This window comes from Leptopilina boulardi, unplaced genomic scaffold, assembly GCF_019393585.1.
Source record: "Leptopilina boulardi isolate dan_hultmark-lab unplaced genomic scaffold, ZJU_Lbou_2.1 LbouV2_324, whole genome shotgun sequence".
NCBI classification, from domain to species: domain Eukaryota; kingdom Metazoa; phylum Arthropoda; class Insecta; order Hymenoptera; family Figitidae; genus Leptopilina; species Leptopilina boulardi.
The window spans coordinates 794196-818459 of NW_026137890.1; the positions used below are offsets into that span (position 1 = coordinate 794196).

Sequence of the window (24264 nt, forward strand, 5' to 3'; positions counted from 1 at the left end):
GATCAGGAAAAATATCATTAACCAGGATTGTATAAATTTAAAAATAAAGTTCTTTTTTTCATTTTGTGGTTTTGTATGGTCTAAAACAATCCTTATATTATGTGAGAAAAATTTCGGTGCGTAAAGTAAATTTCAGTGCGTAAAGTGAACACTTTACACACCGTTTGAAAAAGAGCTTCTTTACACACACTTTTCGGTGTGTAAAATTTAACTTTAGAGGTTAGTGTTGCAAAAAGTATTTTAAAAAAGTAGTTGACAATTTTTACTCAAAAACTTTAATGAAAGGATGAATTAAAATGTCGCTTAAATTTAAAAGTTGTTTTTGAAAGTTATTTAAAAATTTTCTATGTTTTCGATGCCTGCCCCCGACCAGCAGCACTCGCTTCGCTCGTGCTGCCAAATGACGGGCAGGCATCGAAATTTGATAGAAAAAAGTAAACGTTTTGTTAAATAGTGATCACAAAACGAATCAAAGCTTTCACGAGATAAATTAATTTAAGATATGTATTTAATTATATGCACATTAATTGCCTCTCAGCTGAAACGATTTTGAATTGTTTTTAATAAGATTAAGTGAATTTTGAAACGTGCTTTCGACCGGCTGTTAAGAAAAATAGCACCGTCCGACAAAATTCAACTTTTTTTTTGACCCACAAAAAAATCCAACATTTTAGGAAACTAGGACCCAAAAAAAAATACCCGTGTATGGCCGTTTTGCTAGATCAAGTCGTTTGTGGTTTTTAGGGGTGAAAACAGCCCCTAAATAAAAAGTGACAAGATATCTTTTAAAAATTATTAATATTTTATAAAACTTTGTATCTGGGGGTTTTTGGGGTCGCTGATTATTAATCTAATGTCAGATTTTCAAAATTCAAAATGGCGGATATAAAATAAAAAATTAATAACTTTTTAAAAATTTGATCGCTATATTATTATATTATTATATATGGGACGTTTCACGTCAACCGGCCCAGAGCTCCATCCAAAATTCTAATCAACGAAAATCAACTTATTACGGCTCAAAATAATCGTCAGGTCATACTGCTTCGAATAAAAAGTGGCGAATTAAAAATTCTAAATGGCGTCCTTCTGATGTAAAAGTTGTTAAAAATTCAAAATGGTGGAGCCAATATGGCGGATGAAATTGTAAAATTTGTTTGCATTTATAAACTTAAATGTAATGAGGCTGATTTTTGAGGTTAAGGTTTTTAGAGTTAATGACAGTTTTGGAAATTCAATTTGAGAATATTTGAAAGTTTCAGTTGTACTTAAATTGTAAAAAAATGATATAGAGGAAATTTTTATAAAGGAAAGGAAAAATTTAAAAAAAGTAATTTAAATATTTAAAGGACGAGGGCTCGAGTGCAGACTAGCTCAAAACGAAATAACAAGATTTGAAAAAATCCATCCAATTTTTAAATACTTTATTAGCCATTTTGGAACCACCAATATTATTTTATGAAATCCAGATTCAAATTCGTAATCACCGACCCCAAAAATCCCCGAGTAACAAGTTTCAAGCAAATCTGATACTTTTTAAAAAAATTTTGGTCGCCATATTGGATCCATCATTTTGAATTATGAACATTTTTAAAATCTGACTTTAAATTCGTAATCACCGACCCCAAAAATCCCCGAGTAACAAGTTTCAAGCAAATCTGATAATTTTTAAAAAATTTTTGGTCGCCATATTGGATCCACCATTTTGAATTATGAACATTTTTAAAATCTGACTTTATATTCGTAATCAGCGACCTCAAAAACCCCCGAGTAGCAAGTTTCAAGCAAATCTGATCAAATTTTAATAAAAATGTCCGCCATATTGGATCCGCCATATTGAATTTTGAAAATTTTGAAAATCTGATTTCAAAATTCAAAAAGGCGTCCTTACTGTACCATGTTTTGCAAATTTTTTTACTAACTCAGCAAACAAATGTATTAATTACCTTGAGAAAATAATTGCAACTTGTTTGATAATGGGTCACTCTTATGTTTTTGGGGTCGCTAATTACGAATCTGAAATCAGATTTAAAAAATGTTCATAATTTAAAATGGTGGATCCAATATGGCGACCAAAAATTTTTTAAAAATTATCAGATTTGCTTGAAACTTGTTACTCGGGGATTTTTGGGGTCGGTGATTACGAATTTGAATCTGGATTTCATAAAATAATATTGGTGGTTCCAAAATGGCTAATAAAGTATTTAAAAATTGGATGGATTTTTTCAAATCTTGTTATTTCGTTTTGAGCTAGTCTGCACTCGAGCCCTCGTCCTTTAAATATTTAAATTACTTTTTTTAAATTTTTCCTTTCCTTTATAAAAATTTCCTCTATATCATTTTTTTACAATTTAAGTACAACTGAAACTTTCAAATATTCTCAAATTGAATTTCAAAAACTGTCATTAACTCTAAAAACCTTAACCTCAAAAATCAGCCTCATTACATTTAAGTTTATAAATGCAAACAAATTTTACAATTTCATCCGCCATATTGGCTCCACCATTTTGAATTTTTAACAACTTTTACATCAGAAGGACGCCATTTTGAATTTTTTAATTCGCCACATATATATATACCGTTTCTGGCCGTTTTGGTATCTGCGGGTTTTCGGGGTCACTGAATGTAAATCTGATGTCAGATTTTAAAAATTCAAAATGGCGGATCTAATAGGTCGATCAAATTTTTAAAAATTAGTAATTTTTTATTTTAAATCTGCCATTTTGAATTTTGAAAATTTTACATCAGATACGTCATCAGCGACCCAAAAAACCCCTAGATACCAAGGTTAAAAAAAATTTAATAACTTTTTAACATATTGACAGCCATATTGAATCCGCCATTTTTAATTTTGAAAATCTGACATCAATCAGTGACCCCGAAAACCCCCAGATACCAAGTTTTATAAAATATTAATAATTTTTAAAAGATATCTTGTCACTTTGGGGTTGTTTTCACCCCTAAAAACCACAAATGACTTGATCTTGCAAAACGGCCAGACACGGGTATTTTTTTTTGAGTCCTAGTTTCCGAAAATGTTAAATTTTTTTGTGTGTCAAAAATTGTGTCGGACGGTGTAGTATACGCTACACGGGCAGAAGTTCGAAATTCCTGCTTTGCGCGACATAATGCCCTCGACTTCGCCTTGGGTTGAATAAAAATTGATTTCTAATCGTTCACCATACCATAATGTTTAAAAACAATTTTTGAAAAAAATTCTACATTTTGATATGAGAATCCACATTTTCACGCTTGCGCTTCCGCAATCTCAGAAGTCGAGTCTGACAACACTGCAGTCACTGTGACAGTCAGACTTCACACATAATTTGTACCCTTTGCGGCACAGTGGTAACCCAGATTACCACCTATATTATTTACAACTTTTCTTACTGTATTTTAAGTTTTTTAAGCAATATTCATTAATTTTTTTAAAGTGAATGAGAACATATTATTGAATGAAACGAAAATAAAAGTAACAATATTTACGCTAAATTATAAACAATTATAAATAAATAATTGTCAAAAAACTCATTATTTTGGAAAAAAATTCATTACCGCAAATTTAGGTAAAAAGGGATCCGATATTTTGTACTCGGAGGTTTTTGGAGGACAATTTTTTACAATTTGCTTGGATTCGCTTGAAACTCGTTACTCGGGGGTTTTTGGTGTCGCTGAATCTGAAGTCAGTTTTTAAAAATTCAAAATGGCGGATCCAATATGGCGGACGACTTTTTCAAAACTTAATGCAATTCGCTTAACAATTGTTACTCGGAGGTTTTTGGGGTCGCTGATTACGAATCTGAAATCAGTTTTTAAAAATTCAAAATGGCGGATCCAATATGGCGGCCGACTTTTTCAAAACTTAATGCAATTCGCTTGAAAATTGTTACTCAGGGGTTTTTGGGGTCGCTGATTACGAATCTGAAGTCACTTTTTAAAAATTCAAAATGGCGGACGACTTTTTGAAAATCTAATGCAATTCGTTTGAAACTTGTTACTCGGGGGTTTTTGGGGTCGCTGATTACGAATCTGAAGTCAGTTTGGCTCAAGTCAAATGGCGGATCTAATATGGCGACCGAAAATTTTAAAAATTCACTAAACTTGCTTAAAACTTGTTACTCGGGGGTTTTCGGGTCGCTGATTACGAATGCAATGTTAGTTTTTCAAAATTCAAAATGTGGATCCAATATGTGCTCATTCGAGTATAAAAGCTGACCAAAAGCGAACGTCCTGGATTTGTAAAACTTGCAATGATCCACTCTGCAAGAAATTGTTTCGCCGCTTATCACAACTAAAAATGGAATTTTACTTACGATCCGCCATTTCCAATTTTAAAAAACAAACTTGATATTTGTAATCAGCAACTATAACAATCAGCCTTTTTCAAGGCTACCAAATCATCTCGAAAAACCCCGAATAACAAGTTTCAAGCAAATTGCATTAGATTTTCAAAAAGCTGTCCGCCATATTGGATCCGCCATTTGACTTGAGCCAAACTGACTTCAGATTCGTAATCAGCGACCCCAAAAACCCCCGAGTAACAAGTTTCAAGCGAATTGCATTAAGTTTTCTAAAAGTCGTCCGCAATATTAGATCCGCCATTTTGTATTTTTAAATCTGACTTCAGATTCGTAATCAGCGACCCCAAAAACCCCCGAGTAACTAGTTTCAAGCGAATTGCATTAAGTTTTCAAAAAGTCGTCCGTCATATTGGATCCGCCATTTTGAATTTTTAAAAACTGACTTTAGATTCGTAATCAGCGACCCCAAAAACACTTATAGGTTGTGATCATCTGTATTTTTGAATGGAATGAAAAATGTGTGCCGCAAAGGGTTAACGTCTAAAAAAGTGTATACTTGAAGGAATAGTACAGAAATCAAATACTGCTGCATAAACTACCGTCCGAAATAGTGCGACCTCTGTTTTTTCGATAACTGTGAAACGGTTTAAATCTTATAAAATAATAAGTCTACAATTCGTTTCTTTTTATTTTTTAAAAGCTTATAAAATCTTGAAATAAATGGTATCTTGATAAAGAGAATACGTTAATTTTTCAATTACATATCTAAGAAAAACACAATTTTCAGTGTTTTTACTATTTTTTATTTCTCCATAAAAAACAAATATTTTCTATCGTTATTGAACTCATTGGAATTATATTTTTTCATAAAATTTATATTAATTAAGACAATTTATGTGCGCGTTCTTCCTTAGCGTTTGCAAGCCGTATAACTTGGGTCAAAAAGGGCATAGAGAGTCAAGTATGCAAAAGTTGCCCCCGTACATATTTGGCTCATATCACCGTCCAACACGATTTTTGACCTACAAAAAAATCGAACATTTTCGGAAACTAGGACCCAAAAAAAATACCCGTGTCTGGTCGTTTTGCTCGATCAAGTCGTTTGTCGTTTTTATAGGAGTGAAAACAACCCCTAAATGAAAAGTGACAAGATATCTTTTAAATATTAATACCCAGCAAACACGAACACGTAATGGTTATATATTTATTATATAAGAAGATGTAACACGTTTTGTCACAAGCTTATAGCATGTTACAAGCAGGTTACGATAAATGTCAGCTCTGATCTCTGTAACAGATATGTAGCAAATACATAACACTGTTACTAGTGATTTATAACGCGTGGAAATGGAACCATGGGTAAAATCATAAAAACCAGGGTCGAAATCGATTGCCAAGGTAAATACGATTAGACCCATGGTTTAAACTTTGGCAAAAATCTTAAAAATCATTGCTCATGTCCGTTTCTCATGGTACAATTTTACATGGGAAAATTTTTTTTTTAATTTTACGCATTTTTAACCATTGCTGAAATATTGGAAACCTTGGAAATTTTTTTTAATTTTACTGATTTTGGACCATTGCTAAAAACTTGCCAACCATGGGAAAATTAATTTTTTAAATTTACAGTTTTTGGACCATTGCTAAAATATTGCCAACCGATGGGAAATAAAAAAAATATTTTTTTTGATTTTGAACCATTGATAAAATCTTGCGAACCATGGTAAAATTATTTTTTTTAATTTTACTGATTTTGGACCATTGCTAAAAATTTTCCGAAGCATGGGAAAATTATTTTTCTTAATTTACGGATTTTTGACCATTACTAAAATCTTTCGAACCAAGGGAAATTTTTTTTTTTAATTTACGGTTTTTAAATCATTGCTAAAATCTTGAAACCATTGGGAATTTTTTAAAATTAATTTTCCATATTTCGCATGATTTTTGCAATGGTCAAAAATCCGTAAATTAAACAAAATAATTTTCCCATGGTTCGCAAGTTTTTAGCCATGGTCCAAAATCCGTAAAATTAAAAAATATTTTCCCATGGTTTAAAACTTTTTAGCCATGGTCCAAAATCCGTAAAATAAAAAAAAATTTTCCCATTGTTTCCAAGATTTTAGCAATGGCCCAAAATTAGTAAAATTAAAAAATTAATTTTCCCATGGTTTCCAAGATTTTAGCCACGCTACCTGGAAACCTGGAAAAGTCATGGAATTTTAAAAGTCTGGAAAAAACCTGGAAAAGTCAGGGAATTTTCCTCCAAAACCTGGAAAACGGTCGTTTTCCAGGTTTTGAACATATTGTCCGTGTTTTTGAAATTATTAAACTTGATTTTAAATGCGAGATGCACTTTTATTATCGCATGCGAACACAGTTCTAGATTGTAATGTCGACCAATCACGTTGATAGCTACAAAGGAAAGCTATTAGGTGATTGGTCGAAAGTTTTCATTCCGCACTTAAGGTTATAACACGTATAATATCGTATTTAATTTACGTATTGCGTCAATTTCACGTGAAGCCAAACGCGACTGCACAACCTTGTGCTTGGTTGTAAGCATTTTAAGATTTTTTGATTTGTGGTCTTGTAAACATATTACGATGTGAAATTATTTTTTTATTTTGTACCTATATTTATTATATTTATTTTTATAACTCTCATAATATAATATTATTTTACCTAACCTATTTATTTTGACTTAAACTTTTCTCAATATATGTGTATAGGTTTCTCAATAAAATGTCAAAGAAGACTGTGTTCCAGGATACCTGGCTATTAGATCCCACCTTACTTTGGGCTCAAAGAGTAAAGGACAATGTTTATTCATGTTATTGTAAGATATGCAAAAAAAGTTTCAACCTAAGTAATATGGGTAAAAGCGCATTGTTAAGTCAGATGGATGGAAACAAACACGCTGCAGCTTTGCTGAATCTAGATACATCAAGTAAAATGGACAATTATTTGACACGTAATAATGCAGGTATCGTATTTGTTATACTTATTCAGAATCATATTTTATATGTAGGAAAAAAATTGTTTAAATGTTTATAAATTGTATATAATTTAACATGTGTTAGAAAAATAAATCTATTTTAAATAAAAAAAAATTATTTAAATTAAATTTCAGAAACACAACGAAATGAATCAGACAATCAGAAAGAAAATTTTCCAATTGATGAAAACCGACAATCGCAACAACCTGTTGTAGAATCAAAGAAGAAGACGACTAATTTCTTAATAAAAGAATAAGTCCTCAAAGCTGAAATAATGTGGTCCTTAAACACAGTGATGACACATATCTCAATGTCATCCTCCGCAAAAACTCTTCAAGTCGTCAAACTCATGTGTCCTGACTATGATGTCATTTAGTCAATGAAATTAGAACGTACCAAACTAGGTTATCTCATAGTGTTTGGGTTAGGACCATATTTCCATGAAAATCTTAAAAAAGAAATTATAAGCAGTCAAATATTTTCGGTTGCATTTGATGAATCACTGAATAAAATATCTGATAAAGAACAATTAGATTTAATGATTAGATATTGGAGTGATTCCCAAAATAAAGCAGTGTGCAGGTACTTCAATTCGACATTCTTGGGTCACATGACGGCGATAGAGTTGCTGACAGCAATTAAAAACAGTTTGGAATTCTTCTATTTAAAACGTTTACTGCAGATATCTATGGACGGTCCAAACGTCAACAAGAAAGTTTTAAATGATTTTTCAAAATATTTATCGGAACTGGAACCTGATTATCCGCTACTTTTGGATCTCGGTACATGCGGTCTTCACACGTTACACAACTCATTTAAAACAGGAGTAAAGGCTACAGATTGGAAGATTGTTGAATTCTTAAGAACCATATATAATGTTTTTAAAAACTCGCCAGCTCGGAAGGCTGATTTCACTTACTATACAAGTTCAACTTCTTTTCCACTGAAATTTTGTTCCGTTCGCTGGTTAAGCAATGGACCAGCTGCAAGCAGAGCTCAAGAAGTTTTACCGAAGCTTCAAACGTTCGTAGAAGTGTATGCCAAAAATAAGAAGAAAAATACTTCTTCTGCTAGTTTTAAGAAAATGTCATTCATTACTGATAAATTAATAGGCCCTAAATTGGCATTTTTCCAAGCCATCGCTAATGAAATCGAACCATTTTTAACCATCTATCAAACAGACTATCCGATGGCTCCTTTTCTGCATACAGATTTAAAAATAATTCTAATAAATTTAATGGAAAAATTTATTAAAAAAGAAATTCTTGAAACAAAATCATTGACTGAAATTGATGTAATGAAATCTGAGAATACTGTTGGAGCTAAAAATCTAAATCTTTGTTACGGAACACGAGAAGCTTTGCGAAAAGTAAAAATTTCAGAGAAAGAAATGTTGATGTTTAAGCAAGAATGCTTACGTTTATTGCAAAATATGACAAGTAAACTTTTAGAAAAATCACCTCTAAAATACAAATTTGCCAAAGTCATAACATTCTGTGATCCCTTTATTATTGTAACAAATAAAAAGGCTAGTCTTATTAGAATTAAGGCTTATTTAGAAACTCTCGTCATAAGAAAACGACTCAGCGCAATGAGTGCTGATAAAGCTGAAAAGCAGTTTCAAAATATTATTTCTCAGCCAGTTGCTGTAGATATGATGAAAACTTTTTCAAAAAAGACTGATCGTATAGACACATTTTGGTGTTACGTTTTGGAAAGGTGCAATACAGTAGAATCGGATGTTCTTCTGCAAAGTTTAAAAATAATTTTTGTCCTCTTCCATGGAAATTCTAGTGTTGAACGTGAATTTTCTGTGAATAAGGAATGTATCGTGGAAAATCAAAATGATGCATCTTAAGTTGTTCAAAGACGTATATGGGATGCAGTGCAAAATGTGGGAGGAATCGAAAAAGTTCAAGTTGATAAGAATATGCTTCATGCTGCTAAAAATGCGCGTTCGAAATATGTTGAATGTCTTGAAAAGAAGAGAATCGAAAATAGCGAAAAGCTTGAGAAACAATTAGAAAAGAAGACAAAGACTAAAATGTTACAAGAATTGTCAGAAAAGAAAAGAAGACTGTTAGAAGAAGCAAATTTATTAGATGACCAAATGAAAAATATTAAGTAATTATTGCATTGGTTAAAATATAGTTTTATGTGAAAGTTTTATGTATCTAATATGTATTTAAAATGTGTTTTAAAATGTATTCAAATTGTTTAATTATTGGTAAATAATAATTGTACTTTCAAAAACCTGGAAAAATACAATTTTTGACCTGGAAAACCTGGAAAAGTCATGGAATTTTGAGAAAGTAAAAGCGTGGCAACCCTGAGTTCGCTCCTAATCGTTTAAATGCAATAAACAATAGTAAATCCCCTTCACAGTTCTAGAAGATTGTTAACGATACCCGTCCTCGTGTTAACCATCAATCTAATATTAACATTGACACTTGATTTTTTTATTTAAAAGAATGTTATCCCCAGACCTCGGTTATCTCTTCTATAAACAGTTTTGTAGCATTGCATTCTGTTCCTGAGCTCGATGGGTGCATAACAGTTGACGAGATTTATAGTTGTCTTTTGAAATGCATATATGGAAAGGCTCCCGGATTGGATGGGATTAATTACAATTTTTTAAAAAGTTTACCTCAAAATTGGATTTTGTTTGTTAATAACCTTTTTAATAAGATTTTGGCTTCAGAAAAGGTTCCGCTAGAGTGGGGTAAATTGTCCACATTCATGCTCTACAAAAAAGGTGACTCGTCAATTCCAGATAACTATAGACCTATCACATTAGTTAATTGTATCGCGAAAATTTTCACACAAATAATTTGTGATCGTCTTGTAACGTGGGTGGATAAACTTGACCTTATTCCTTAATCTCAAATGGGCTTTAGGAGGGGTAGAAGTTGTTTGGACAATGTTTTTTGTTTATCATCAATTATTCAAACTCATTTGAGTTCTCCAGGATCGGTTGTTTACGCTGCTTTTATTGATTTTAAGGGAGCCTTTCCATCGGTATCTCATCAACTGTGGTGGAACAAGCTTCACTCTTTGGGACTTAGTACGAAAATAATTAATATTTTGAAAGACTTCTACTCTAAAGCATCAACTTGTATTAGGACCGATGAGGGGTTTACCAACATGGTTTCTGTCACGCGAGGGGTTCTTCAGGGAGAGGTGCTTAGCCCTCTTGAGTTTTTGCTATTCATTTCTGATATGGAAGAATTTTTGAAGAAGCGCGGTTGCAGGGGAATTTCTGTAAATAAATCGTCGGAAATACTAATGTTAGGATATGCGGATGATTATGTCCTTTCAGCCGACTCACCAACGGAGCTCCGTAAAAAACTTGATGCTTTATATGATTATTGTAAACTGAATGAACTGACTGTTAACGTGAGTAAAACCAAAATTGTTATTTTTACGAAATCTGGTAACTCTAAAGCGAGAAATTTTAAGTCATTTAAGTTTGGCAATGGTAGCATCGAGGTAGTTGATGAGTATGTTTACTTGGGTGTTCCGTTTCAAAGTTCTGGTTCCTTTGCGTCTGCAGCGAGTAAATTTATTAGTGCTGCTAATACTGCGGTAGGTTCTGTTATAAAAACAATTAATTCTGTCGGAATAGAATCGTGGACATCTTGTACTAATCTTTTTCAGAGTCTTGCGTTGAGTACTCTGCTTTATAATTGTCACATTTTGGGTATCTGTTTCTTGGATAATTTGGAGAGAGTACAACTGACCTTTTTTAGGAATCTTTTAAATCTCCCTATCTGCACTCCGAACTACGCGGTGAGACTGGAGACGGGTTGTTTGCATCTCGCGCATAAGATATTCAAGTACTCCTTATCGTGGATAAATAAAATTTCCACGATGGAAAGTTCACGGTATCCTAGAGTTTGTTTTGAGAGATTGTTGCTTTTGAGTAGACGCAATCCTTCTAACAGACTAAATTGGATGAACCAATTAAGAATATTTCTTTTTGAACCTTGCGGTCTTTTAGATCTGTGGAACGAGATGTCTCCTCAATCGTTCAATCTTAATGAAAAATTGATTCTGGATACTTATGAAAGATAAGTTCGGGCTCCTGATTTGGCTTCTTTTAGTAATTCTAAAAGCTTAATAATTTATCCTCATCTCTTGTTGCAGCAAGGGACCCAGGACTATCTGAATTTGTTGATGCCGATATTTTTCAAGAAGATCCTTGCTCAGTGCAGGCTTCTGAATCGGCACGTCTGTAGGATTGTTTTTAACAAAAAGAAATTTACTTTTTACCCTGATGCTATTTGCGCCTGCTGTAATTTGGAAGAGGAGAGTTTGTTTCACATTCTGGCTTCCTGTCCAGCCTGCGGTCACATATTTGAGGCGATCTTAAAAGACGAATTTCGTATTCTCCCTTCTAATGTTGCGTGGTTAAATGTTTTATCGTCGAATGACCGAACTTTGATTAAGCGTTTTATCATTATTTTAACTTTAGTTTTTAAGGACCGCTTGCTATTGTATGAATGTTAATTTTAGTTTTATTTTGATTTTAATTTCTATGGCACACTATTTGTTTTTGGTTTGATATTTTTCTTCAGTGCTTTTATTCACTTTTTTGTTTTACGAGACTTTAATATTTATATTTTCTTTTACATGTATAAGCGAAACTTCCTTGTATACACACGATGTGTTATAAACAAGAATTAAATAAATAAATAAAATAAAATAATTTATTTATTAAAATTATTAATTTTTTTAAAAATTAAAGAAAAATTAATTAAGTTAATTTTAAAAAAAAAAATTAACAATTTTAATCTAAGAAATTTATCAACAACTCAAAAGAAATAAGTGATTTTTTCTTTACAAAAACTAAAATTTATTTGTCTTTTTTTTACTATATTATCTGTATTTTAGATAATAAGAAAAATTATGTTCCTAAGTTTTAATAAAATAAAAAAATGAAAATATTGACTTATGTTAAATAAATTATTTAACATTAAAAATAAATTATAATTTATATATAATTATTGTTTCTTTATTGTTCTGCTGCTCACGTCTTCATTTTCCTCAGTCGCAACTTATCAAATCAATTTTGTATTTATTTTCTCACGTTAAGTTGGCGTAATGTAATTACGGAGCGTGTGAGATTACGGAGCGTTAGGTTGGGGGGTTCCATCCCAGCGAGCGTTAAATATTTTTTAAAATTTATGTAAGCGATTGCGTTAAATAATAAAAAGGTAGGGGTAAATATAAGGTCTCCAGTAATAAATAATGTGTTAATTGTATAATTAATTCCATATTTAATTTTTTTGTTTAGTGTTGGTGTTACTACATATTTGAAGTTGGGTCGACTTTAGGATTATTATTTGTCAGGCTAGAATTGTGCATTTTTCTGTTTTTGTTTTGTAACAAGTTTTTGTTGCTTACTGATTCAAACAATTACTCATTATAACTGATTATAAGCCTGTAGTACTTTTTTCACTGATTGCTTTTTTTGTCACAAAATATAGGGTAATTCCCAGGAAAACTCTCATGGCCCTGGCAAGTTCATCCTTAAGTAGGGCAAATCCTTGCAAAACCGTTTCAAGCCATTACTAGGGCCTTGCCAGTTTGCCATATCAGGTCCTTGTCAGAATCCAGGCGTACTGGGAAGGGCCTTGAGAGGCCCAGACCATAATTTCTGCACGGGAATAAATGATCATGAGAAAATTAGAATTATATTATTAATTTATTACTCCCACTATGCAAAAACTACACGTGTATTTTAGCATCCTATCGTGTTGTTCATATAGGAACCTACACAGGAAACCTCATGGGATCCTGTGTTATTGCTTTTACAGAGACATAAGATCATGCGCGAGCTCTCACGCAAGTTCATCCCAGGAACCTTTTCATACAGGATCTTATGTGTGAACCTGTATGGGAACCCACATAAGAACTCACAAGAGATCCTGGATGGGATCCCATATGTGTTCTCACATAGGAATTTTCAACAGGGCCCACTTCTTATTTCCCACTTCTAACTTCAAAATTCTCATTTCTCACTTACCAATCCTCACTTGTCACTTCTCACATCCTTTTTTTACATCCGACTTCTCAGAAGTAGAAAGTGAGAAGTGCAAAGTTAAAGTGAGAAGTGGAAAGTGAGAAGTAGGAAGCGAGAAGTGAAAAGTGGGAAGTAAGAAGTGGTAAGTGAGAAGTGGGAAGTGAGAAGTGGGAAACGAGAAGTAGGAAGTGGTAAGTGAGAAGTGAGAAGCGACTAGCTTTTTCAATATGTTTAAACTAATACTTTATATTTATTTCAATATTATATTTGTTTTTCCTGGATTTATATTATTTTCATACATTATTATGCATATGATATGTCCTTTGGCAGCTAAATTCAAAAATGATGTCCATTTTTTTGTCAAACTTAAGGTATACGAGATAAATTATAACTTTTTTAAATGTAATTATTTTTTGATAAATTTTAGATATTCATAATCTGGAAATATTAACGAATCTCAATATATATTTTTTAAAGTTGAGTTATTAAAATTATAAATTTTTTAAGCAATAAAACTCGGGTTAAAATTTTAATCCTTCAACAAAGGACCTAGAGGTCTATTGTTCAAGGAGGGATTGCAATATAATTTCAAAACTTAACAGAAATTTTCTACAAACTATTATGTTTTTTTTGCTGTTTTACACGCATATCGTGAGAGACGGTTTGTTAATCTTATATACCTTTAAAACTATTGTTAAAGTACTTTAAAAATGTCTTCTTATGGGTTATCAGGTAGTGGTACTGAATTGAAACTCAAGCCAAGTCCAATTCAGTACCATTCCAGTACCACTCTTTCGGTAGGGTAATACTGAGGGAATGTTCTACAAAAATTGATTTTCTTTATTATTATGAAAATTGAGAAAAAATATTTATAAACTATTTTATTCTTATCATTATTTTTTTTCAACCTATAAAAATATTTAAAAATCATTTCCGTGAAATATTCCCTCAATATTACGGAAATATTTCTTCAATATCACTGGAATATTCTTCCAATATCACTGAGATATCATGAAGCAGACACTTTGATCTCCATTATATATTACAGGAATATTCCAACTTTTTGGCCGTGTGTCGTATACTATTTTTTTTATCCCCACTCGAAAGTACGGTTAGTAATTACTTTTAATTAACAAAATGGCATGAATGTCTGCCAATTTGCGTTCACCCATGTGTTTACTTTTGTGGCCTGCGTCAACGCGCCCTGCCGGCTACCTTGCGAAGCGTGTGCATTGTGCTTGGTTTCTGCTAGCTGACAGGTCGCTTTTTTGTTTAATTGCTGTAGTAAATCCACTGTTTACAATTCTACCTGAAACAAGTTTGTAAAAAATGAAAAATGTCATATAATTATATTTTCGTTAAAAATTAAACATTTTTTTATTTACTTGTAGCCGGATTAAGGCCACCAGAGTTAAAGTCGTCTAAAACATCTGAACATTGCAAATCACTGATACAGTTATCCTCGTTTTCGATTATTCCCTGCGCATCTGTCAATGGTTTCGAATATTTATTTGCGCTCACTTCATTGTGAGTTTGATTGTCCCAGTCTTTATTCCTGTTTCTTTTTCCACAAGTAAGTGACGGAACCAGCAAATGATTTTCAAAATTCAAATTTGCACCTGAATTTTCTGAAACCAATTCAGATCTGCGATTATCGGACTTAATTGGATTTGTAACTGGCTCAGGAATTTGCTCTTTGTTTCCTGTGATCGAATTAACTCCATCTAAAAATAAAGTTTGTTATAAATGAAAAAAGGTTTATATGTAAAATTTTTATATATTAATATGAGAATATTTTTGTTATGAGAATTTTGTTATTACTTAGGAGTGGATGAAAGTCGGCAGGATTGATAACTTTAGAAAAATCGGACCAAGATATATCGTAATTAGATTCATTTATCTGATTTTCGTTTGGTACTGCTACGCTGGTTGATGGTTTCGTATAAACTTTTGTTGATGAACTTTTCTGAATAACGCCATCATATATTAACTGCCTATTGTGCATTGAATGCTCTACGTATCCATGGGCTTTGATGTCCGATCGCCATCTCCCCAATTGTTTTACCATCTGAACATTTGCGCCAGAATTTGAAAGAAGCGTTGCTGATATTCTTCGAAAGCAATACTAAGTAAATCCTAAGTAAATCCAGAAAGGAAGCAATCGCTTCAGGAACTTCGACTATTTTATGTCTGCCAATAGGTTGGTGAGAACATTAACCCTTTTGGCAGTTAACGAAAAATCGGTCACTGAATTGACCAGGTGGTCTCAGTGAAATGTATGTTTTCACTTTCGCGTAAAAAAGATTTCCAATGATAAATTGGCCTGTATAATCATTTTTGTTATCATTGATCGATACTAAATACTTGTATCATAAGTCTTCCACATTTTCAACTTTCATATTTGTGATTTCATCGCAACGCAAACACCTGCAGATTACAAAAATCAGTATAACTTGCAAAAATAAAAGTAATGTAATTAAACAGAAAAAAATATACAAATATGCAGGGCTGTTAAAAATGATTATTTCTTTTATTTAAATCAGATTCTTTTAATAAAATTTTTAAATGCAATTTTTTATATGTTCATTTTTAAGTGGTGGGTTGTTTTTTAAAATACTAAAAATGATAAAAATAATAATAAAAATACCAAAATTTAATTTTAATTAAAAAAGATTAAACAGTTTCCACGTATCAGGAAAATCAGAGAAATGTCAGGGAATACAAAATACAATTTTGGTATCAATTGTGTAAATTATTTTATCAGTTAATAATTCAATTATTCCGGATATTAATCAAATAAAAAATCAATTATTCCAAATGCTAATTTATTTAAAATTTAATTATTCTGAATACCAATAAAAAAATCTTGTTTTTCAAAATATCAATCAATTTTAATTTTTAATGACGAAATCATTAATTTAAATATAAACAGCCCTTGACTTAAATCATTACAGCCCTAAACTTATGAAAAGAAAATGCGTATAATATAATAATTATTACCTTCATAGCTATATATACATGATCCAAAGCGTTGTTTATAAACTGCAAAAATTGATCCCACCTTAAAACGAGCGACTTTTTCGGTTTATAACCTTTCGCATTGGCATTGATGAGACTTTTTAAATTGCAAATCACACGAGTATAATCAGATTTACGCACGTGTATCATACAACATTTTTTGCAATACCCACCTCTAAAGTTAAGTACTTATTATGAAGAATTCCAACTCTCTATTAGAATAATTTCGATTGTATAGAACTAAAAAAATCAATCGAAGATCAGGAAAAATATCATTAAGCAGGAATGTATAAATTTAAAAGTAAAGTTCGTTTTTTAATTTTGTGGTTTTGTATGGTCTAAAACAATCCTTATATTATGTGAGAGAAATTTCGGTGCGTAAAGTAAATTTCAGTGTGTAAAGTAATATTTCAGTGCGTAAAGTAAATTTCAGTGCAGTAAAGAGCTTCTTTACACACACTTTTCGGTGTGTAAAATTTAACTTTAGAGGTTAGTGTTGCAAAAAAGTTTTTTTATGTCAAAATTAATGTTTCTCATTTCTTTGATGAAAAAAATTTTTTTTAAAAATAAAAAATTTTTTTGGAAAAAAGTTTTTTTCAAAATTAATCTTTCTCATTTTATTGATGAAAAAAAATTTTATTAAGAAAAAAAATGTTTATTTTTGTTATTTGTTTAATTATTATTATTATACTAATAATTATTATTTAAAATTATTTTTGTTATTTGTTTAATTATTATTATTATAATAATTTTTTTTATATTTGTACAAATTAAAAAAGTTGTTTTAATAAATTGATCTATTTTTTTAAAACTTATATATTCACTTACACATTTTACACTCAAGGGCTTAATTTTAGAAATTCATTCACAAAGTCATTCTTAACGCCATCTAGGGTTTAACGCGCGTATCACAGCTGCCGCTGATGGTAATATACATATATATGGTAATTCAACAACTGTATGCACTGTACACTTAAAACACTTATTATTAATTAATTATATCTTAATTTATTATTATTATTGCATAAATAAGCTCTCTAAATGTATGTTAACCATTCCTAATAGTTATTTACTACATATTTCGTCGATTAACGATAATATTTCACAATGAACCGAAACGTAACCGAATCGTAACCCAATTCGGTTACAACTCGGTTTTCCCAATGCGCCAGGGTGTCGATATTTCCTTTAACACTCAGTGTTTTTCGGAGCATACTCCAAGTGCTCCATAGCATAGGAGGTTTAAGTTTGCCTTTTAATGATTCGAAATAAACAATCAAATTGTTTTCTTCTTCTTTGGAAAGGAAACTCTTATTATCTTTCTGCCACTGTTTGTAAGTGTTATACACTAAGAGATGACGGTCGAAAGATTTCTTTGGCAATGTTTCAGTTTGTACAATGAGTTTTGCTTCTAAGTCGAAATTTCTTAGGATTTCCTCCTCATCCGCGGAACCTTCTGATGAGGAGTTTTTCATTTTTAGGGTTTCGTGGCCCATGGCCGAAAGCCTTATAGTTTCACTTTGGCGTCCGTCTGTCCGTAGTATATTTTAGGGCACAGATTTCAAATTAAAATTTTGGGGCACCACAGATCCCAAATTCAAATTTTGGGGCCCCACAGATCCCATATTAAACTTTTGGGGCACCACAGATCCCAAATTCGAATTTTGGGGCACCACAGATCCCAAATTCAAAATGTTGGGCCCCACAGATCCCAAATTCGAATTTTGGGCAAACATAGCTTCCAAATTCGAATTTTGGGGCACCACAGATCCCAAATTCAAATTTTGGGGCACCATAGCTCCCAAATTCAAATTTTGGGGCCCCACAGATCTAAAATCTCCATTTACTGAATGGACATTTTCCCGAATGGACATTACATGAATGGACATTACATGTCCCATTAGTTAACATGCCCCTACAATTGACATGTCCCAGTAGTTGACCTGTCTCAGTAATTGACATGTCCCAATAGTTGACATGTCGCAATAGTTGACATGTCTTAATAGTGGACATTATCGAATGGACATTTTACCTAATGTTTTAGGTAAATTTATAAAATAAATTTTATTATTTATTTTTAAATTATTTATTTTTGATTTATTTTTTTTTAATTAAAATTTAAAGCGCCACGAAACCCTAGATGTAGGCGCAATTGCGCCTAGTTCTTTTCCTATTTTTAACTTTTAACAAATCAAAAAAGCACGATTGCACGTTTCCAGGAAAAATTTTGAGGTTATCCATCATTCATGTCAACATCACAAAAGCACGGAAGTAATTGTTACATATCCTGTTACTGTTTTGTGCCTCCAAGGGGACGACATTTTTACTGATTTGTTCCTCACTAGTTCAAAAACTTGGTCTTTTTTGTTATAGAACAGTTACAGAACTGTTCTGTACTTTGCACACTGGGGATACTTTAGATTGCAGAGTGTGAGGAAAAATTTTGTTTTTCTCCGCAGTCGGTGGTTAGGTTAGTGTATAGGGTTTTTAGCTAGCGCGCGTCGAACTCGGGTTCAATCCCCAGTCCCCCAAAATTTATTTTGAAATATTTCTCTAGAATACTAGAAATCGATAAACAAGAAAGGCAACAATGACAAATAAAAAAAAATAAAAATTTCTTTTAATTTTTTGTAACATCCTTTGTAGGATCCTACGTAGGAAACGATATAGAAAACTATAAAGTTTCATGTAACATTGCCTGAACCAAATTCGTACAGTATCGTATGTTGTCTGGGAGCTTCCTTAAACGCATCCCACGTAAGATTTTACGAAGGATCTTATGAGCATTCCTAATAGATTCGTTTTAAATGATCAGACGTGGGAAACTTTGTAAAAAATTTTAAAAGGGACCATAAAAGCTTAAATAAGTCGCCACTTCTTGTGGTATTGATAAGATTTTATTATCTTTAGATTTCATTTCTTGAAATTTAGCTCGAGCAAAATGAGTGTTTCTGAAGTATTTTACAACTCTTACGACGTGGTTTCTAACATTAGTAATTTCAAAATCTTGAACCAGCAAATTTAACCCATGAGCTGAACAATAACAGGAAATTAAATTTTCGACTAATTCACTGCTTTGGTTTTCATTTTCACTTGTCATCGACAATTCGCTATTGGCACTATTTTCGAAATCGGTTACAATTTCCCTCATTAAATTCATATTTGCAGCACCATCTGTAACGATGCTACTAACAAAACATAAAAATTTAGCTTGTACTTTCCGAATCGTATTTAAGATTAATTTTGCCAAATATTCGCCAGTTTGTGAATTTCCTGAGGTATCAATTGTATCTACAACGTAAACATTGAATTTTAATGTAGTAACGCAAGAACAAATTATTGGTGCATTATGCACATTTGACCGTCCATAAAATGACAAACAAACGGCTTCGTTTTTTAAAGTAGCAGCACATTTTTTAACCTCATCGTCGTAGATACTATTTAATAAAACTCCACCAATTTGTTGTCTGTTTAGAGGTTTATAACCGGGTCTCAACATTTTAATAAGTTTTATGAATTCTTTATGTTCAACGGACATAAAGGACCAATTTGTTGCGTAGATGTATCGAGCTATTTGTTCATCTAGTTGTTATTTTAAATTATTCGATGTTTTGGTAACAAATGTTGACATTTTTAATTTTTCTTTTTCAATCTTTGATTTTAATATAAATGAAGAATCCTGTTGAACTAAAATAAAAAAATATTTGAATAAAAATATAGGAATTTCAGCAAATTTCTATTTAAATTAAATTAATGCTTTAACTTTTATTACATAATGTAAACAAATGAATAATGATAGAGCAAAAAGTCCACCTTAAAAAGTCTAATAAACGTAAAGTTTTTGTCACCGAATAATCTATTATTGTAAATTTCAAAAAAAATAAATAAGAACACACCTTAAATGCCTCTTTCGGTATTAAACTTTTAAATTACAAAATAAAACTGACATCTTAAAAATTTAACCTTTTTTTATTAGCTATCTCAGACATTTTTAAATTAGACTGCATACACTGAGAAAAAAGCACTATTGATTGAATAGTGCCGACGTTATTGAAATCAATTTTTTTGAAACAATAACATATTTTCTGAATCAAATTAAAATATATTAAAATAGAACAATTCATGATTTTAAACTAAAAGCCTAATGTTTTCTATAGAAACATTTTAAGTAGTTGTGATGAAAGTAGAATTTATTTTATCAAAGAAACATTCTTTGATTTCAAATAAGCGTACTCAATAATTAAAGAAAAAAGTTGTTATATTTAAAAAAATAGTGTTTTTAATTTGTATAAAAGTATATTTGAAACAATACAAATTGCTTTCGATTCAATAGCACATGCTGTTGTTATAATAAACGGCATATTCACATACATTCAAACGCAGATGCTATAAAATAGACAGTATACGTAGTTGAATCATAGAACCATTTATTGAATTATGTGGAATTAAATTTTTTTTACTAAAATGCATTCTTTAACCAGATATCACATTCCTACGATTTATTTTAATATAAATTAGATTTTTAAAAAATTAATTTTCGTTAATTTATTAATTTTTAATTAATAAATAATATTTAAGAATTCAATATTTTAATAATAACCTTTTTGGAGCTTTTACTTTTTCAATAATTTCTTACAATATTATTTTAATGATTTTTTTAAAGTATTATGTTCATTTAGAAAACTATAATTCAAAAATTTCGATAAAAATTTTTTTAAATTAGTCCGCCATTTGCGTCAGCCAATAAGATCGCTTATACACAAGAAAATTTTGCCTGCACCGTATGAAGAAGAATTTTTTTTCCTTTTACAAATGGTTGTGTTTCATATAGTGGTTAGGTTCTCGCGCTAGCGTCCGGCAAACCCGGGATCGATCCCCCGTCCGTACAAATTTATTTTCAAAAATGTACTGTTAGGTTTTCGAAATATGTGAGAAGTGTTATCAAATCCGGCTCTAAGTAAAGAATTCGAAGTGTGTGTGTGATGTATGAAAATGTATAAAAAAGAGTAAATTTGAAGATATGTTCTTGAAATGATTATCAGGTAACATGAATTATTTGGTAAATAATTTTTTCAAAAAAATTGATTATTATTAGCGACTTAAAGTAAAATAAAAATTAATTCAATAAAATATGTAATTATCATTTATTGTGTATACTTTTAATTGAATAGCATAGATTCCTCACTTAAAATATTCTTGAAATCAAACGCACAAAACATGCTATGTTAACAAGAGTGCATGCTATTAAATCTATGGCGTAAGAATTTACAGTATATGCTATTGAATTAGATCAGGCAAATGCGAATACTTTTAATAAAAGTCGGCTACGGACCGCAATTTGGGGACTTGGGGAATTTGGGGTTTTCAGAAGTGAGGTTAAAGATGGGGGATAGAGAGCTTAAAAACCTTAAAAATGTGTACGCAGAAATCTAAATAAAAAAAAAAATTAATTTACATTTAGTGATAATTGATACATAAATAGAAGTATTGAAAGGTATACCGTCGTTATCATCTTCAATATTATTCGAACAATTATTTTTTAAATGTTTTTGCATTCGAGCAACAAGAGGTTGCATTTCTTTGCCACAAGTTTTACATATTGCACGAACTCTGTTTTTCTCGTATTTTTTGGTAAATAAGTCCCAAACGGGATAAGGTTTTCTACCACTTATATTTTAGGCATGAAATTTTTAATTTTTACTATATTAAATTCGTTCGTAAGAATATATTTAAACAGATCGAAATGCACACACAAAATACAACTGAATACAAGCTACCATTTTTTTTATACACAGTTGGCAACGATCGTCTAGGTTTGCGCTTGTGCAAATATCGACTCTCATACGCTGAAAAAAGCGCGCTTATTTTAAAGGCTTTTTTTTAATAAGAACAATGATTTTTATTTACAAATAAATATTTAAAAAAAATTTAATTAATGAATCTTTTTGATTTAAATCATGATTTTATTGTCAACAACCCTTTAATTGAAATCACCTTGATTTAAATAATTGCAGCCCTGATACCAATCACAGTCATTGAATCTGACCCCCCCTGCCAGGGTTTCTTTTCTTTTTAACCTTATAAACCCCCGAGTAACAGTTTTCAAGCAAATCGGATAAAGAAAAAAAAAAGTCCGTTCTATTAGATCCGATATTTTGAATTTCAAAAAACTAATGACAGATTCGTAATCAGCGATTTCAGGCCGTAATACACGCATAGAAAAAGTTTGGTGTTTTCGCGAATTTTTTGTTGGCACAACAAACATTTCTCACTAATATAGAGACAGCAAAATTTGATGTGCAATGAAAATTTTCTATATATACATACCAGTTCTATACAAATTGAATTTACAAAAGAAATCGTGAACGCATTAATTTAATTTGACAGAATATCAAGAAAATAATTAACACACATTTTACATTTTAAATAAAAAGTCATATATTTTATATAAATAGTAATTTATTTAAGTCTTAAATTTTATTTAGAACATGCTAACACAAGACTGCACATTGATGTGAATTTTGACTGAATATTCACAGCGCATTCAAATTAAATATTCGTTGCTAGAACAAACCTTTTCAACTTTACAGCAAACTTTTATTTACTGTAATTGGGAATTCACAGATTTTTTAGAAGAACGTTACTGTTTTACAGTAACACTGAATATTTATATACTGGAGAACGAACTTTTTAACTTTAAGACAATTAACATTTTTAGTTTTCTATGCAAACTTTTTAGATATGGTAACTAATTTCGGCCAACAAACTATTGTTAGCATTGTCAGACATTTTATATTTTTCCGCGTGGAATATAAAATACTTATACAAATCAAAAATTTTTTAACAATTTTAAAATATATACGATTTTAATAATATTAAAACCATGAGCGACTCCACGTCAAGTGATTATACCGATTTAGTCTATTTTGATACATTTTTATAATATTGATAATTTGGGTTCCTTTAAGGGACAAAAAAAGAAATTCTAAGTATTTTTTAAAAATTCAAAATATTTTTTAAAATATTGCACATTTAAATTTTTTGTAATTTTTTTTTTTTTTATTTATTACAACTTCCGTAATTTTTAACCAATAGGAATAAATTTTTTTTAAAATACTCGTATTTAGATGCTCTTTCATGAAAAAAATTTTCAAAAAAAAAAATTCAAAAATTTTAATTTCATTAAAAAACAATTTTAATTGTTTAAATAATTCAAAAAGTATATCTTCGATTTTTTAAAAAAAATTCATCAACATTCTCTACAATGTCCTGAAAAATTTAAGACCTTGAAAAAGATGGTATGTTTTATAGTTTCCGAGAAAAAAATTATTTAGTTTTTATTGCGCATGAAGTCATTGTAAACTATATACATATATGAGGCATTTCATATAAGACTACGGGGTCATGTCTTGGATTTTTCTCAAAATTCGGTAAATTGTAGTGATAGTGGTGGTAAATTAATAAGCCTACAAATTTTGAATTTGAAATTTTTAATATTTTTTGAGATATTTACACTGAGAAAAATAATAATGTAATGTTAATAAAATAATTTGGTGGAGCACTTTTAGTTAAGATTACAAAAATTTAGTTGACATAACAGTAACGAAAGAAGCAATCAATCGAGAAATTTAGTTGGCTGTACCAAAAATTTCGTTCAAGCTTTTGCGTCTGTTAACTGAATAATTTGGTTTTCCAAACCAAACCGTCTGAATGCTCAATTGCGCATGCGCTGTTCTCGTAAATATGGCTTATTTCTCTATTTACGGATGTCACACGTTAACCATGCTTCGCTCTTCGTGTCGTCCAGTTTTATTCAAGTGTTTTCGGGATTTTTATGTGTTTCAGAAATTCGGTAAAAAAGTGTGTGTAGTGATGCATATCGAACAGAGAGAATAAAGCTTGTTAAAAGAACGGAAGTTTTTCT

The 24264-nt window shown here is 30.8% G+C and overlaps 1 protein-coding gene across 1 annotated transcript; it reads right to left on the reverse strand.

Annotated features, from left to right (window-relative positions):
- Window positions 1-14403: 14403 nt before the first annotated feature.
- On the reverse strand, window positions 14404-15814 carry LOC127284374 (uncharacterized). The gene is made up of 3 exons (XM_051309776.1): window positions 15144-15814; window positions 14708-15046; window positions 14404-14631 (listed from the first exon to the last, which is right to left on the reverse strand). Exons 1-3 carry the CDS (start codon window positions 15388-15390, stop codon window positions 14534-14536), a joined length of 684 nt encoding a protein of 227 aa, XP_051165733.1. The 5' UTR covers window positions 15391-15814; the 3' UTR covers window positions 14404-14533.
- Window positions 15815-24264: the final 8450 nt, after the last annotated feature.

What these genes read in the sequence shown, in the direction of transcription:
- LOC127284374 (XM_051309776.1), bottom strand. Translation starts at nt 15,390, where the DNA reads ATGGTAAAACAATTGGGGAGATGGCGATCGGACATCAAAGCCCATGGA. An exon ending in CGACTTTCATCCACTCCTAA is followed by an intron (nt 15,047 to 15,143) that starts GTAATAACAAAA and finishes CTTTATTTTTAG; the next exon opens with ATGGAGTTAATTCGATCACA. An exon ending in TGGCCTTAATCCGGCTACAA is followed by an intron (nt 14,632 to 14,707) that starts GTAAATAAAAAA and finishes AACTTGTTTCAG; the next exon opens with GTAGAATTGTAAACAGTGGA.